The following is a 15548-nucleotide window of genomic DNA, read 5'->3' as shown; positions in this document are numbered from 1 at the left end:
CCACGCCACGCCACGGCATGCACCGCCAAAACCACGCTTTGGAAAGGGGCTCCTCTTCAAAGTCTTGGACGGATTTGATTTTTGTTTCAGAAAATGTCTGCCAAGAAGGTGACCGGCGCCCCGCCCATCGCGGTCAAGAGGAACCTACTGACGGCTGCCAAACCCGCGCCCGCGTCCGTGCCAGGTCGGTCCTTGTCTGCCTGTCGGTCTTTTGGCCCAAGTCAGATGGTCGCTTGAACCCCGCTGTCCCACGCCCCCCCCCCCTCCCCCTCCCCAACCAGGGGGGCAGGTCCTGCTGCAGACCCCTTTCGAGCCAAACCCAGTGAGCTTTCAGTCGGGTTCTGCTGAAATTCTGTGCATAGTTAGTGGTGCCGCTTGTTTCTTCGCGTCGTGTCCCTCCACCCGTAGTTTACAGTGGGATTTTTATCCATTGCTGCCCTGTCACTTTGATTCGGTGTGAATTTAAGATTCACCCATCCTTGCTGGGGAAGTGTTAGAAGTGGTGCTTCAAGATGAAGAAAGCACTCAGGGCTCAAAGTATTGCCCATGGCAAGATGAAAGCCACCAAGGCTTCTGCGCCTGCAGGGAAAGGCCCAGGTTTGTGTCCCTATTGCGTGTTACTGTGCAATGCCGCATTGGAAGTTTTGCAGCAAGCAAGGAGAAAGAAATGAAAAATTCCCTGCATGACTCTTATCCATTTATGCCCCCGATGTATGTTAATGTGTTTCAAAACCTGTGAAACTCCCTTTGTATTAATATGAGCCAAACAAACGCAGCTTGCCCTCTCCTGATTTTCTCCATTGTAAATTATTATAGCACTACCTTTGGCACAAAGCAAACTTTCATGCATGCCTCATGCCGTACTGATAATCCAATTTATGTCAAGCTAGCTTGTAACTTTGAACAACTTAATATGCTTTCATTGGAAAAGAATATACTCCTCCCTTAATTCAATAGCCCTTATAGCATGTATCCCTCTATCCTGTTCAGTTATGTATGTATGTCTGTTTGTCTGTGAATTACACTAACGCTTGGCGCTTGTACGCATGCAGGCATTCCACTATCGTCAACCTCGCTCAAGAGAGTTTCTTCTCTAAAGCGAACTCCATCTGCAGCAGGTAAGAGCTTTTTAAAACTTTATGTACTCTGAATTAAACCTGTGTTTGACATGCTTTGTTGTACAGCGCATGGCTGCATTTTGTTCATAAACGATGTAACAAAACATTTATTACTGTTTACTTCTGAGGCTGGCCAACAGTCGTCAATTCACAAAATTGTAGAGAAATGCACCAGATAGATAGATGTTAAAATTCATTTCACTTTTCAACTATTTAACATTTGTGTTGCTTGTTTCTAGGTCAAGCAGGGGCTATGGATGAAGAACAATTCATGCGCCTGTTTGAGGACTGTCCTCAAGTGCAGCTATTTTCTGCCCGGGAACTAGAAGATCATCTGAATCAGATTAGAGAGACGATAGCAGATCAAACCAAAGACTGGAGCAAAAGGGTGGATGCTGTAAGTTTCTCATAATGTCACATTACGTTACAGTTTGTGGTGTACATGTCTTCTTATCCACTATTTTCTTTCAGCTCAAAAAAATCCGCTCTTTACTAGTGGCTGGGGCAGCAAATTTTGAAGAATTGTATGTTCATTTGAGGCTACTTGAACACCCATTTCAAGCGTCAATAAAGGATTTAAGGTATTCATATTTCAATTTGTACTTTGAACCTTCTTTGTTGATTGTTCAGAGGGATACTGATACTTCAATTGCTCCCATAATACTTCTTAGCATTTAATTAATCCTTTTTAATTTCTTTCTGCCACAGGTCTTTGGTTGTAAGAGAAGCCTGTATTTCAGTAGCATATTTGTCACATCAACTGAAGCAGAAGATGGACCATTTCGCTGAGCAGGTCTTACCTAATCTTATCCATCTTATTCAGAACTCCGCTAAGGTATTTTGTTTTCCAAGAACTTTATGTAATTTTCCCAGAAAACTTGTGTCACTAATATCTTCTATCCTTCATCTAGGTTGTTGCCTCTGCAGGTGTAGTCACAATTCGCTTCATACTTCAGTACACTCATGCTCCTCGACTTGTGCCAATTATTGTATCAAATATAAGCAATAAGTCTCGAGACATTCGGCGTGCCTGCTGTGAATTCCTGGACCAACTACTTCACACTTGGTCACGATACTCTTTAGAAAAGCACATCCCACTCTTGCAAGAAGCTATCAAAAAGGGTATTTCTGATGCTGATGCTGAAGCTAGACTGACATCCCGCAAGTATGTATTAGGAGTCATTCAATTTCTTAGAGATGATTGGGTCATGGTCAATATCACTCTTATCTGATAAAATATTCTATTTCAGAGCATATTGGGGCTTCAAGGATCACTTTCCTGAGCAGGCTGATGCATTGTTGAACACCTTAGATAGTTCCTACAAACGGGCTTTGTTTGGTGAACTCAGCTTATCCAACTCAAGCTCCAACTCTTCTCTTCATCATCAAGCATCTTTACCTCCCAGTCGCTACGGTCAGATCTCCACCCCAACTTCTCGCAGTCGGCCTATAGGAAGCGCACAAGGTACACTTCATAGTTAAATAATTCTTTAATACCTGTTTACTAACTGGATACTGGAACTCAACTTGGGGTACTAAACATGTCTCTTCCGCGACCTTTTCCCCGTGGCGATTCAGGAAGTACAGAAAATTTATACCAACAACATTCACAAACTCTGTACCGTCATTCGTCTATTCGCGGGCACCGATCAGGAATTCCTGTACCCAAGCCACAGTCGGCTGGACCTAAATCTATTGACGCAGGTACACTGTCCTAGTCGTCAGCCGTTTTTACCAGATTAATTTTAATTTTGAGTCTCTTTGAGATTTTCAAGCAGTATTAGTATGAGTAGGACAGATTTTTGCCATTTCTGAAAGTATTACTTTTGTTTGCTTCTTTTTATATTTAGTTGCAATCTAGAATCGTTACATTTATTGATAGATAGTGTAATCAGATTTGATTTTGAGTTCCATTTCTTTTGTATACAATGTTTCATTTTTACTTCAGTTCTTAGAGCCTCTCATAGTTTTGAATTCCTTGTGTATGTTGCCACACCGTTTTTTGTTGTTTTTTTTTTTTTTTTTTTTTCATATATATAAATTTTAGTTCCAGTGGGTTGTTTTTTGTTTAATTTTCAGTCTCTTATTTCATCATTGTATTTTGCATGTGTAGTTTGAAGCTCGCACAAGCTAAAACATTGCTTATTTTGCCACTATTTGTCCTGCAGATGGCTTGCGGCGTGGTATGGTTTCACCTTCACCATCTTCAATGATGCGCTCAAACTCAGCTATTGATGCAGCTGCAGCCCAAAGAGCTAAAGTTCGTGCCCAGTATGCAGCTTTATCCAGACAGAAAGTGGGATCTGGCACTTCCTTGCGTAAGTCTACAGAATTTTTAAAAATCTTTTGGAACTTAACAATTTTGTGCTTTTGCTGTTTGATGGTGCAATCATTGCATATGAACACAAGATGGTTTTTATTTATATTAATTGGACCGAAACAAAAGATAGCATTAATGTTTTACTTTCTGTGTGTGACTTGTTTCATGCTGCCAATAGATGATGAGGATGGTAAGTCCTCTGTAGATAGGGCTTTAGTAACCTAGTGCTCAAAAGTATTCATATATGAAAAACTTAAATTGGTGTTACATTGAAGATACACTCGTGTAAGGATATTTTGCGGAAAGCATTTGAAGCTTGGCATTAGTTCATTTGGTTTCTCAATTTTTCAGCACGTGCACGTAAGTCTCCCATGGTAACTTCACCAGAACGCACGAGTCGGACAAGAACAAGAGTTGCTGGAGTGTCTCAATCCCAACGTAAGTAATCTCAAATTGGTCAGCACAAAAAGCTTTTAAACTAAATTAGGTTTTATGTCGTAACAAATATCTTTAACCATCACCAGCAACAAGTCGATCTGGTTCCCCATCATCACGGTTAAGCTACGTGACCTACGGGTACAACAGGGGTGAAGGAGACGCAACTGATGGCTCCCCCTCCTATCTGGGAACACTGGGCCGCCCCAGGCGGCTGGCCTCTGGCATCCCCCGCTCCACACAAGGCAGCAGGGACGCTTCGCGGGAAACGAGTCCCAACAGATTCGGTGCATTAGGTGGCCATCTTTATGACCGATCATTTGGTTCCAAGCTTCGGTAAGAAATGCTATGCGCTTTCCCTCCCTCCATCGCCTTCCAGTCAGTGTTGCAGTGTTTTAACCATTTGACTTTGCAATTTGCAGGGGCAGGCATGGAATGTCACCTTCTGACAGGCCTCCTATATCAACTGGCCGCCCAGTCATGGCACAGAAGATTTTACAGCAGAGTAGAGAAGCAGAGTCAGCTTTGGCGGATGCTCTGGTGAGCAGAGGACATGTACGAATGATCTCATTTCTTTTTTCACATGGATATGTTGTGTGCTTCAATTTTCATTATACCACGCCATACTACTCTGTAACAATCTTGTACTGCTGTTAACATTTTGTATTCTTGGTTCTCTTTTTACAGTCAATAGAAAGCCCTGAGTATACTAGGGGATCTCCGAGGAAATCATACCGATCTTTTGATGATCATTCTGATGAGAGTGAAACTTCGAGTGTGTGCTCAGAACGCTCATTTGAATCATTCCGAAGACCATCTGATGTAAGTTAAACAATTCTGAACGCAAGGTGTTTTCCTTCTTTTTTTTTTTGTTGTTGTTGTTGTTGTAAAAACCTGCTTATTGAAGGAATTGAGATGATTCTGGTTAAGTTGCTTGTACATACTGATCTTGTTGAGAGAGTTTGTATATTTATTAGTGCCAGTTAAGTGAATGATCCAATACGTCAGTAATGGCTTTGTCAGAGTGATGATTTGCATGTGTTCATGTTGTGTGTCTTGGCAATATGGTGGGGGATATTTCAATCTTATTGTGGCAAGACTAACTAATCCATATCATGTCACAGTAAAATGCATGCTATGAGGATTATCATAATATACGATTGCACTTTCTCTGTATTCTGGGTTACATTCTAATTAGGTGTAGGGCCATCCCATCCTGTATTGGGACTGGAAAACTTAATTCTTTGAACCCCTGTAAAGAAGTGGGTCTTGCCTCATTATCCCAATATTTCCAAAAAATTCATGTCATTTGTGTCAATTATCACCATGATATGTGTCTGACATTTTTGTAATGTTGCTGCTTGCGCTTGCAGTCATACTCATGGAGCGGCTCACAACAGCGATTGTATCGTGATGTGTGGGAACCCTCTCCTAAGGTAAGATATCGTAGCTTTGGGTGGACATTTGACTGTTATGCAACATCAACATCCTTTCTGGCACTGTATGAATGGCACTTGGCTTTTTGGTGCATGTGAAAAATCTGCATGGTCATACAACTATTTTGTATGGAGATTTTGTGTTATTTGTCATCTCAGCATACTCATAATTCAGTTTTGAGTTTAAATTGATGTGCCACTTACCAAGATTTATTTTGTCAACATCCTGTGCAGTATTTGCTTGTGAAATGAAGCATTTGCATCATTGTCCTCTGCAATTTGTCTGATATTAATATTTTTATTTTGTTCATCAACTATACTAACTTTAACAATAAAACGTTTCTCATTGCAGGACATTGCCGCTATAATTGATAACTGTGCCAGTACTCTTTGGAGTGATCGTAAGGAAGGCCTGCTTGGGCTTCAAGCTTATTTTCAGGCAGGCAACATTCTTAGTGCCTCTGAACTTCGCTGTGTTACTGATATCTTCACAAAAATGTTCATGGACTCTCACACCAAGGTATGTTTATGGAGCATTCTCAATTTATTTGGTTTTGGCTCTAAATTTTGTTTTAGGCATTTAATTTACTTTATTTCCTCTTTTGTTTCTCAAAACCATCACAGGTTTTTAGTTTGTTTCTGGATACACTTCATGAACTAATTGTAAGCCATCATGCTGATCTGAATGATTGGCTTTATGTTCTGCTGACAAGACTTCTGAATAAATCTGGTGCTGATTTGCTAGTGAGCCAACAGACTAAAATCAATAAAGTTGTAGAGGTGGTTCGGTAAGCCATTCACACCACAATGTTTGTGTTACTCTGAAATCAAAGTAAGATGGTTGGGATTTATTTATATTTTTTTTGTTCTTCCAGGGACATGTTTCCACTTGAACTGCAATTGAGTGCTCTAATGCGCTTCCTCACGGATCCTGCACAAACACCGAATCTCAAAGTGAAGGTGGCCACTCTAAGGTACCTCACTCAACTGGCTGCAATGATGGATCCTGGTGGCCTTGCTGCAGCAGCATCCAACCCTTCCCCAGGAGGTGGCAGCGACCAGTTTGCCAATGCCTTGGCCAAAATTATCAGCTGGACTCAAACAGAACTGTCAATGTTAGGCGGCAAGGGTGGTGACATCAGAAAAGCAGCACAACAGGCTCTCATAACATTATTCAACCTTAATACCCCATTAGTTACTATGAAACTTGCCTCTTTACCAAAAGATTACCAGGTAGCCACTTTGTTTGTGTCAGTTTCATTGTAGTTTAAAATATCTTTCAGTTGTTGTAATCCATTTTCCTGATTTGCCTTTCAGGAAGCTGCTCATAGTTTGGTGCAAAGCGATCTTCGGAGAAGCAGTAGTGGAGGTGGTAGTGATGGACAGAGTCACAGCAATGGTGTTTCATCAACTTTAAGCTCTCCTCCATCCTCTGCTGTATCCACTCCTCCTCAACTGCAGTCCCCCAGAACTCCTACCCCCACTGGAGCAAGGTCTTCACCACTGCGCACGCTGAATCTCCACTATGGTGGGCATCATGCGTCGAATATTCCGCAGCACCATCTGCACCACTTAGATGATGAGAACTTGAATCCAGAAGAAGTTCACAGGTCAGTTTGTTTCCTAATGCGTGCAAGGCTGTGTTCATCCAATAGATGTCACTCCAACATAGCAGCTCTACTTGAACACATGATTGCCTTTGATCTGCCAGCGGAAAACTTATGTGTACTTCATGCATGATTACAGGTCATTGCGGAGAACAACTGCTGAAATTCAGAGTTACAGCTTTGAACCTCTCAATTCAGGAAAGATATTGGACCGTGAACGTGATAGGGACACAACATCGCAGGATTCTGGCATTAGTCAAATGTCTGTCGGTCCAGGAGATAAGATGGAAGCATTGGAAGAGAGAATGGAAGATCTTAATTTATCAACCAACTCGGTAAAAAACATTTTATTATGAAAACTTTTTTTTTTCTTTTTTTTTTTTACTTTTGCTTTCTTTACACTCTTTTGTTTGTAATTTTTGCAGGGTCGAGCCTCCTCTCTGCCATCACCCACACACAAGTATAATGGTCTACTTGACAAAAATATTTCAGTGGACTCAAATGACAGTGAAAATGGTTTTATTTCAAAAGGTAACCACATCATTCCCTCCATTGTTTTGTACGACTGTATATGTGGTGGCTTATCCAACCTCTCTGCTTTTCAGGGGAAGATGCTTATCAGGAGGATAAAGAAGCTATTCAGAAAATTGTACAAACACTGAGAGCTGAGGAAGAAGCACCTGATGCCCCTGCATCAGAGAGAGTTGATGCCTTGAAGCGCCTGGAGTCCCTTGTAAAGGATGGCTCCACTCAGGCTATTATGGACAACTTCAAATCATTGCTAAGAGTGTTAATGCACCAAATATTTAAACCAGAACGCAATGTTCGTTGTCTTGTTTTGAGTGTTTTGACCGAAATGGTTAAAAAGCCCTCATTAGTTCCTTGCTTCTCAATGTTTGTGGAACTTTTAGTCTTAAAGGTGTTACAGTCCCATGGGGATGTGAAGGAAGTGAGTAGGGATGAAGTACGTATTCTTTCTGATTTTCTTTTATGTTATTATTATTTTGAACTTGGAATAGAATGAAGATTTAACCGTAGCAATTTCATTTCAGGTTTTAAGGGCTTCTGAAACTTGTGCTTCGGCAATGGCAGAGCACTTACCGTCTGATGTAATTGTTCATGTTCTGATTCCCCTTATTGTTACTGGTGAATTCCCTGTCAATCAGAGCTCTATTAAAATGCTGACCAAGCTTGTTGACCATCATGGTGCAACTAGTATTGAACCTCGGTTATCAGATCTTATGCCAGGCATTATGAAGGTAAGTTAGTTTCCTTTTTGTTTCTTCAACAGATTCAAAAACTGAAATGCTTTATTCCTTATATGCTCATTATATTGATGATCAATTTTTGTTTCAGGCTTATGAAAATGAGGTAAGCTCTGTACGCAAAGCAGCAGTATTCTGCATGGTGGCACTGCATGTGGCACTTGGTGAGGATGTTCTCGCTCCATATTTAGAAAAACTCACTGGTCCCAAGCTCAAATTGTTAGACTTGTACATTAAACGCGCCGCCCAAAAGGGTTGCACTGGTGCATCATTACCCACTTCGCCCAAAAATGTACCGATGTGAGGTAGTGACTCTGTTACTGTTTTTTGACTGTTGTTTAAGGATTTCTTAAGCTTTATTGTCATGTGGTAAGACCTAGTCGTAACAGAGCTAACTCGCTGACTGGAAGTTGGTATTTATGGCCATTCATAGAATGTTTTAATTTTTAAAAAATGTCAGAAAACAAAATAAAAGAATTAAAAGTATTATTATATGACTTTTATTTTCCCATTAAAGCCTCTGCTAATATTTTAATCATGATGTTTTAAATTTACATTTTGTGATAACTATGGCCATGTGCGCAGATAACTGCTGAAAATCATAACCATTCCTTTTTACTTGACTCTTAACTTACGTAATCATGTTTCTGACAGCCTTTTTGTTCTTTCATGTCTTGGGATCGTATTTCAATTATGTCAACAGGGTAACAGTCATAATTTATTCAGAGAGTTGTTGAAAACTGTACATGGTGAGGCACTAAGTTTGGCTGCCTCGTTCGCAGGTGCTGGTTGCTTACTGTCGCTCCATACGCTGACTTGCCTTGAGCGGCTGTGCAGCAAGTGTCTGTGGACGAGTGCTTAGGCAGCCAAACGGACAGTATCTTTTAAAAAATATTCAGCAGAGGGAACAAACTTGACTGCTGTGCAGGGTTTGACTGAAACAGTTCTTCCTCTCCTGCACTTAAAGTAATTGTACTTTCTCTAAATAAACCCTGCTGTGTTGATTTGAGATACAATGTATCATTCCTTGTTGAGTCAGATTTGCTCCTTCAATTATCTCAGCCACTTGTAATATTGAGAAGAAAGCCTCACCTCAAAATGAACTTCCAGAGGCAATTTATAGTCCATTAATGGATCTGGTTGAGTATTTTTCTATCCTGTTCTTTACCTCATTCATTATCTTCAGAAGTCAAACAGTTTTTATGATATGTTTGCTTGCTTTTAATTGTACATGTCAGTTTGTTCTGAATGAGTTTTTTTTAAATAGTAGTATTCCATGGCAGCTCTTTTGTACTGGATTTATTTTGTGTGGCATATGTTCTAGAACATAATTAGATATGCTACAGGTTGGATTGTGATTGAAATATGTAATTATTGTTAAATATATAACTTATTTTATTAGATTTATAATGTTTTCAAACTGATGAGTAGGTTTCTAGCGCTATGAAGTGTCATTGTGAGGCTTTAATGGGTTCTTGTGCTTTTTCCTATTTGGATTTTCTGCTATACTATTTTCCATCAATAAAAGATTTTTGTGGCAGCTAAAGCAATATGATTTTGAGACTGTATTTGTGGCACTCTTTATGTCCTTTTGATTTTTCTGTAATGCACCGTTATTTTAAAATGTATTTACTTGTTGTAAATGACTTTTCATGGTCTCATAATGCCAATGTTATTTAAAAGAATTGTTGCTGTTTTTTTTTCTCTTAAGCATGCTGTGTTGCTACTATGTATGAATTTGTCTTGACAAGATACAAAAACTTTGAAAGAAGGTAGTACTGGTGAACAATGTCAAGTGTAAATATGTGAATGTTATCATGTCCAAAGAATAACTTGCTTTGTAAAGATGATTAATATTCTTTTTTTTTTCTGTTTTTTTAAGTGTAAGAACTGTCAATGTAATCCTATGAACTTCATGAAACATGTGCCTGTAGAAGCACATGCACTGCATCATGTGATCAGCATTTTATAAATCATCCCAAAACTGCGACTTAGGTGTAACTTTTGGAATGATAAATATTAGTCATTTGTATCCAGCTTCAAGATTGACCCTCGTTTTGTACCATTTTATTTCCACATGGTGTAACAATGTTGCATGTTGCCTTCTCACTCGTTCTTAACCATGCATTGTACTGGAATGTTAAGGTTGGTGATCCTAGAAGTGCTCTGTTCTTAATAAAGTTTCCAATATTGACTCTGTTTTTTTTTTCGTTAATGACCATTTATTCTTTGGACTGTAACAACGAGACAGGTCTATCAGCGTTAGAAGGGACCTGGGAATAATGCCTGGAGCCACTGCGAGGTGCTCCACCACACCACACACAATTTACTTTTGGCATTTAAAAAAAAAATTTGACAGAAAATGGTAAAATTATAAAAACATGCTCTTTTTACCAACTTTTTAGTGCCAAATTGGCTTGAATCGGCAAAAGATCATTCCTGGTCCAGCCAGCCTATCATGTTCATGCTGTGAAAAGCATAGCAGTGTCCAACACTACAAAAATAAATAGGCGTGGAAATGGTTCAAGTTCGGATTCGAGGTCGAGGCCGGTGTACGATGTACATCTCCGGCGCTCACTCAAATGTGCGGAAAACACGCGTTTCGGGTCTCGGAGACCTTGTTCGGCGTGGTCGCTAATAAGGGAGAGGGAGGCTTGAGGGAGGGGAGGGGTCGTTTCCAAAGGGGTCCCAAGTAGAATCCAAAGCGAAGACACCGGGGAAGTTGTCGGCGCGCGTCCTCGCCATGTAGCTTCGCTGTATTGTCTGCAGCGGCTGAATCGCCCAAAAAAGTTCTGTCCGCCGGGTCCCCGAAACCAACTGAGACTTGATCGTCAGTGTCTGCCGCACAGTGGGCCAGAAGACCGGTGGATGCGGCCAAAATCCCGGACGCGTTTTGAGCTCCAGAGTCGATCAATGGGACTCGAACCGAACGTGTGACCCCGCCAATGGATTGCTCTCCTAACGAGGAATCCATTGGTAGGGTCACACGTTCGGTTCGAGTCCCATTTAGCGACTCTAGAGCTCAAAACCCGTCCGGGGTTTTGACCACCTGCACCGGTCTTCTGGCCCATTGAGTGCCGGCCGGGCATCTAATCTATTTGTTTTCCATGCGCGCTTCGATCTTCGATTCGATCTTCGATAACGGTCGCGTGGTCCGGCAGTGCTGCAGTGCTGCAGTGCGGCCCGGCCCGCCTTCCACCGCGACCAGGATGAGGCCGCTGCCGCTGCTCGGGGTGCTCGTCCTTCTCCAGGTCGGACTACTGACCGATTCCGAACAGTGTTTTCTCTCTCGCACTCGTGCGGCATCCCGTGAGGCATCCCGTGAGGGTGCGAGAGAGACAGACCGACGAGTCCGGACGAGTCAGTACGCTGTGTGCCAAGAAGAGAGTGCTGGAATTAGGGGAAGTAGAATCGATGGATCTTTCGATTCAACGTCGTTTCGAACCCCTTATTCTGACTGAGGGCGTGCTCTGAATCTACTGTCCCCGTGTCTGAGACGACCAACCCGCCTGAGTTACCGATGTGGAGGCAACCCAAGGCTGCGAGTTGGAACCCCCAACTTGAATGTTAACTTAGTTGGAGTTTCCGCCGTAGGTCTACACAGGGAGTCGAGCCGGTGTCGTCTCGACCAGACACCACCAGCTAGGTATGTGTGCAAAACGGTCCCTCTCCCCCTGCAAATCCATCGGGAAGTTTACCTGCCACTTCCAGTGGTGCTCCGTTTTCAACGCCAAAATATGTCCTTCTGGCCCGGGAGCACCTTCAGAGGGTGCCCAAATTTAGTACTCCCGCTGCCTTGCCTGGGTTGCCAAGTGTTGGCATTCTCAGAAGGCATTCCGGGCCAGGAGGCAAAATTGTGGCGTTCAAAACGGAGCGCCGCTCATGGAGTGGCAAACAAACTTACCAAAGGATTTGCGGTGTCGTCAGTTTCGCTGCAAAAGACGCAAAAGAGGCCTCCGGACTTTCTCAAAACAAGTTTCTGGCGCACTGTGGGCCAGAAGACCGGCGCCGACGGCCGAACCTCTAGACGCGTTTTGAGCTCCAGAGTTGCTAAACAGGACTCGAACCGAACGTGTGACCCCACCAATGGATTCCTCATTCGGAGAGCAATCCATTGGTGGGGTCACCCGTTCGGTTCTAGTCCCATTGAGCGATGATGGAGCTCAAAATCCATCCGGGACCTCGACCGCCGCCACCGGTCTGGCCCACTGTGTGACGTGTGACGCTTGTGGTGACGCATGCCCTGCGCCCTGCAGGGGAGGAGGATGGCGCGGCGGCCGTGTCCGTCCACAACGGCGCCAAGGCGGCGCTGGGCCAGTTCCCCTGGATGCTGGCCGTGGTCGCCGACGGGGCGGCCTTCTGTGGCGGCGCCATCATCGCCGAGGACTGGGCGCTGACGAGCGGTCACTGCGTGGACGGGTAACAACAGCACTGGTAAAACAAATGAAGGCTTATAAGGCAGCATTAACCATTTGTACTAAGTGAGCGTCTCGGTTCGGCCGTCAGGATGCACTCGTTCTGGGTCACGGCGGGTTCGCTCCTCAGCCAGGACGGCGACGAACCGTCCCGCCAGCAGTTCTACACCACGACGTCCTTCAGGCACCCCACCTACAACGCCAGGTTCAAGGACAACGACATCGGGCTCATCCACCTCAACGCGGCTTTTACCTACGACCACTGTAAGATGCTGTACAGTGGGCCCGAAGACCGGCCCAGCCGGCCAAAACTCTAGACGCGTTTTGAGCTCCAGAGTGGCGAAACAGGACTCGATCGGAACTTGTGACCCCACCAATGGTTTCCTCGTTAGCGAGCAATCCATTGGTGGGGTCACACGTTCGGTTCGAGTCCTATTTAGCGATTCAGCCATCCCCACCTTTCCAATACTTTGGCGGGGATCCCTGCTAAAAAAGTCGCCATGTTTCTCGAGGCACTGTCGCTAACCAGCCAAACTCCGAATCCTGTTGGCGGGTGAAGCCGAAACAGGCGCGCAATCTCACCGCGAGGCTTTAGTAATCTCACGATAATCCCCTCTCTCAGGCGCCACATCACTTGATTCCGTAGGGTGCGTAAATTATGTCGCCATGTTTCTGCCGAGGCACTTGTCGCTACCAGGCATACTCCTCCTGTTGATCGTGTGGCCAACCGCGCAATCTCCTGCGGGTTTTGTAATCTCCTTTCCCTTGCAGGCGCCACATCACGCCTGGTGCGAAACTCATGCGTTCGCCGGAGGACTGTTCCCGCACCGGCAGCTGTGACGTGGCACCCTCCAGCGGCTGGCGGAATGTACTCCAGCGCACTGCAGACGGTAGGCCATACCCTGCTCGTCACACTCCATGGCCGGAGGCTGAAGGGCATGGTCTGCCTCCGCACCAGGCGCCGTGGCCCCTGCAAGGACAGGGTAGGCAATCCCGTAACACAGGGGAGTGGTGCGGGACTGCCTCCCTCCAGGCGCCGTGGCCCCTGCAAGGACAGGCTAGGCAATCCCGTAACGCAGGGGAGTGGTGCGGGACTGCCTACCCTCCAGGCGCCGTGGTTACGTGTCAGGGCCGTGTCAACACTTCAAGCCCCTGGGGGAAAAGCCACATTTCTCCTCTGCAAGTGGGAGATCGTGCTACTTTGCTCCCCCCCTTCCACCACGCGAAGGCCGCCTCTGGATCCGTCACTGACCATGCACGTGGACGATGTTTACATTGCAGGCGACCCGGACGTCTCCCCCGACCTCATGTTCGCCGAGCTGCAGGTGAGCCCGGGCCGCGTGTGCTACGACTTCTACGGCAGCGCGTGGCTGCTCAACAAGCTGTGCGTCGCCACGGGCGGGGACGGCAAGAGCAGCTGCAGGGGCGACGGCGGCAGCCCCCTGGCGCTGCGGGAGGCCGACGGCAACTGGACCGTCGTGGGGGTGGCGTCGTTCGGCGCGGCGGACGGCTGCACCCTCGGCCTGCCCGTCGTCTTCACGCGCGTCGCCTCCTTCCTGGCCTTCGTCGAGGAGGTCACCGCCATCGAGGCGCGCAACTAGCGCGACTAGCGCGCGACTACCGCGCCCAGGCCCGCAGTGGGCCAGAAGAACGGTGGAGGCGGTCGAAACCCCGGACGCGTTTTGAGCTCCAGAGTCGCCAAATGGGACTGGAACCGCACGTGTGACCCCACCAATGGATTGCTCGCTCTCCGTACGAGGAGTCCATTGGTGGGGTCACACGTTCAGTTCCAGTCCTGTTTAGCGACTCTAGAGCGACCACGGTCACCAGATGAAGGTGCCAACTCCGGCCAACTCTAAAAGTCTTATGTTGAAGATTCTCCCTATTATACTGGCATGATAGTGGTATAGCCGACTGTGTACTTTACCTTGCGAAATCGAATTGAGTAAACATTTATTTGGCCTTCATTTGTTCATTAAAGAAAAACTTATGGCTATGTGTTTCTTTTTATTCAGTCTTTTTAGACAAATAAAGATGTATACTTGGTATGATTGTGCCTCATCCGGCGTTTTGAGCTCCAGAGTCGCTAAATGGAACTGAATCCGAAGGTATGACCCCACCTAGGTCACCTCCTGACAGGGGCAAAGTGCGGATTCTTTTTCCTACCTTTCTGGTGGCTATTTAGGAGCCAAGGGGAGGTCAATTTTCCTTCTCCCCCCTCCCGCCCCTCAAAATCCATGCCTGGATTCGGACTTTGTGCCGCCAAGCTCGCCGACTGCATTCCAAGCAGACAGCCTTGCCGGCGTGGAGGCGAAGCCGGCGAAGACCGTCAGTGAGGACGGCAGGAAACCTCGGCTATATAAAGTTGACGATATCTCGATATGAATCGGTCGTCCGTGGGCCGCGACGCGCCGCAACGTGGCTCCACCGTGCGTCTACTCGGGGGACTGCCGCCGAACGGGTACACTGCCCACTCACTCATCACCCACTCACTCACTCACTCACCCACTCACTCACCCACTCACTCACTCACTCACTCACTCACTCACTCACTCACTCACTCACTCACTCACTCACTCACTCACTCACTCACTCACTCACTCACTCACTCACTCACTCACTCACTCACTCACTCACTCACTCACTCACTCACTCACTCACTCACTCACTCACTCACTCACTCACTCACCCATTCACTCTCTCACCCAAATTGGGGGACAATACGTTTAATGGTTCAGTGGTTTAAGGTTAACAATTGACACCCTTACTCTCATCATCCTAAACCTTCCGTTCCCGAAAATCGGGTCATCGATAAACTAATCCTTCGCCAAAATTTCGGCGATGAAGCCCCACCTTCTTTTCCAAAATATGGTTCTGACTGAGCACGACGACTCTCCGTCGTTCCAGGTGGAGACGTTTGGGCGTCTGGCGGTGTACTGTCCGTCCGCGGTC

General features: G+C 45.4%; 2 protein-coding genes across 8 annotated transcripts in view; both read left to right on the top strand.

Moving 5' to 3' along the window:
• LOC117654527 (CLIP-associating protein 1-A) overlaps nt 1–10375 on the top strand; it is a 48894-nt gene extending 38519 nt beyond the window's left edge. For 2 of the 7 annotated variants that reach the window (XM_034401213.1, XM_034401216.1), the window contains 24 exons: nt 91–184; nt 1053–1118; nt 1358–1515; nt 1590–1699; nt 1827–1953; nt 2030–2283; nt 2369–2583; nt 2697–2822; nt 3287–3436; nt 3617–3628; nt 3790–3876; nt 3963–4209; nt 4296–4428; nt 4561–4695; nt 5247–5309; nt 5662–5829; nt 5934–6097; nt 6185–6542; nt 6627–6919; nt 7056–7251; nt 7342–7447; nt 7522–7880; nt 7969–8175; nt 8273–10375. In XM_034401213.1, coding sequence (XP_034257104.1) covers nt 91–184; nt 1053–1118; nt 1358–1515; nt 1590–1699; nt 1827–1953; nt 2030–2283; nt 2369–2583; nt 2697–2822; nt 3287–3436; nt 3617–3628; nt 3790–3876; nt 3963–4209; nt 4296–4428; nt 4561–4695; nt 5247–5309; nt 5662–5829; nt 5934–6097; nt 6185–6542; nt 6627–6919; nt 7056–7251; nt 7342–7447; nt 7522–7880; nt 7969–8175; nt 8273–8485 — 4041 coding nt within the window. In that variant the 3' untranslated portion in view covers nt 8486–10375. The remainder of the gene's footprint in view (nt 1–90; nt 185–1052; nt 1119–1357; nt 1516–1589; nt 1700–1826; nt 1954–2029; nt 2284–2368; nt 2584–2696; nt 2823–3286; nt 3437–3616; nt 3629–3789; nt 3877–3962; nt 4210–4295; nt 4429–4560; nt 4696–5246; nt 5310–5661; nt 5830–5933; nt 6098–6184; nt 6543–6626; nt 6920–7055; nt 7252–7341; nt 7448–7521; nt 7881–7968; nt 8176–8272) is intronic. The other 5 variants (XM_034401215.1, XM_034401218.1, XM_034401217.1 and 2 more) reach the window with 5 other exon arrangements.
• A 933-nt stretch (nt 10376–11308) lies between these two features.
• LOC117649155 (chymotrypsinogen 2-like) lies at nt 11309–14592 on the top strand. Its single transcript, XM_034391630.1, has 5 exons — nt 11309–11432; nt 11776–11827; nt 12438–12600; nt 12688–12860; nt 13878–14592. Exons 1-5 carry the CDS (start codon nt 11391–11393, stop codon nt 14195–14197), a joined length of 750 nt encoding a protein of 249 aa, XP_034247521.1. The 5' UTR covers nt 11309–11390; the 3' UTR covers nt 14198–14592.
• The last annotated feature ends 956 nt before the right edge of the window (nt 14593–15548 follow it).

This window comes from Thrips palmi, unplaced genomic scaffold, assembly GCF_012932325.1.
Source record: "Thrips palmi isolate BJ-2018 unplaced genomic scaffold, TpBJ-2018v1 HiC_scaffold_10, whole genome shotgun sequence".
Classification (NCBI taxonomy): Eukaryota; Metazoa; Arthropoda; class Insecta; order Thysanoptera; family Thripidae; genus Thrips; species Thrips palmi.
This window is presented reverse-complemented; position numbering and strand designations above follow the sequence as displayed.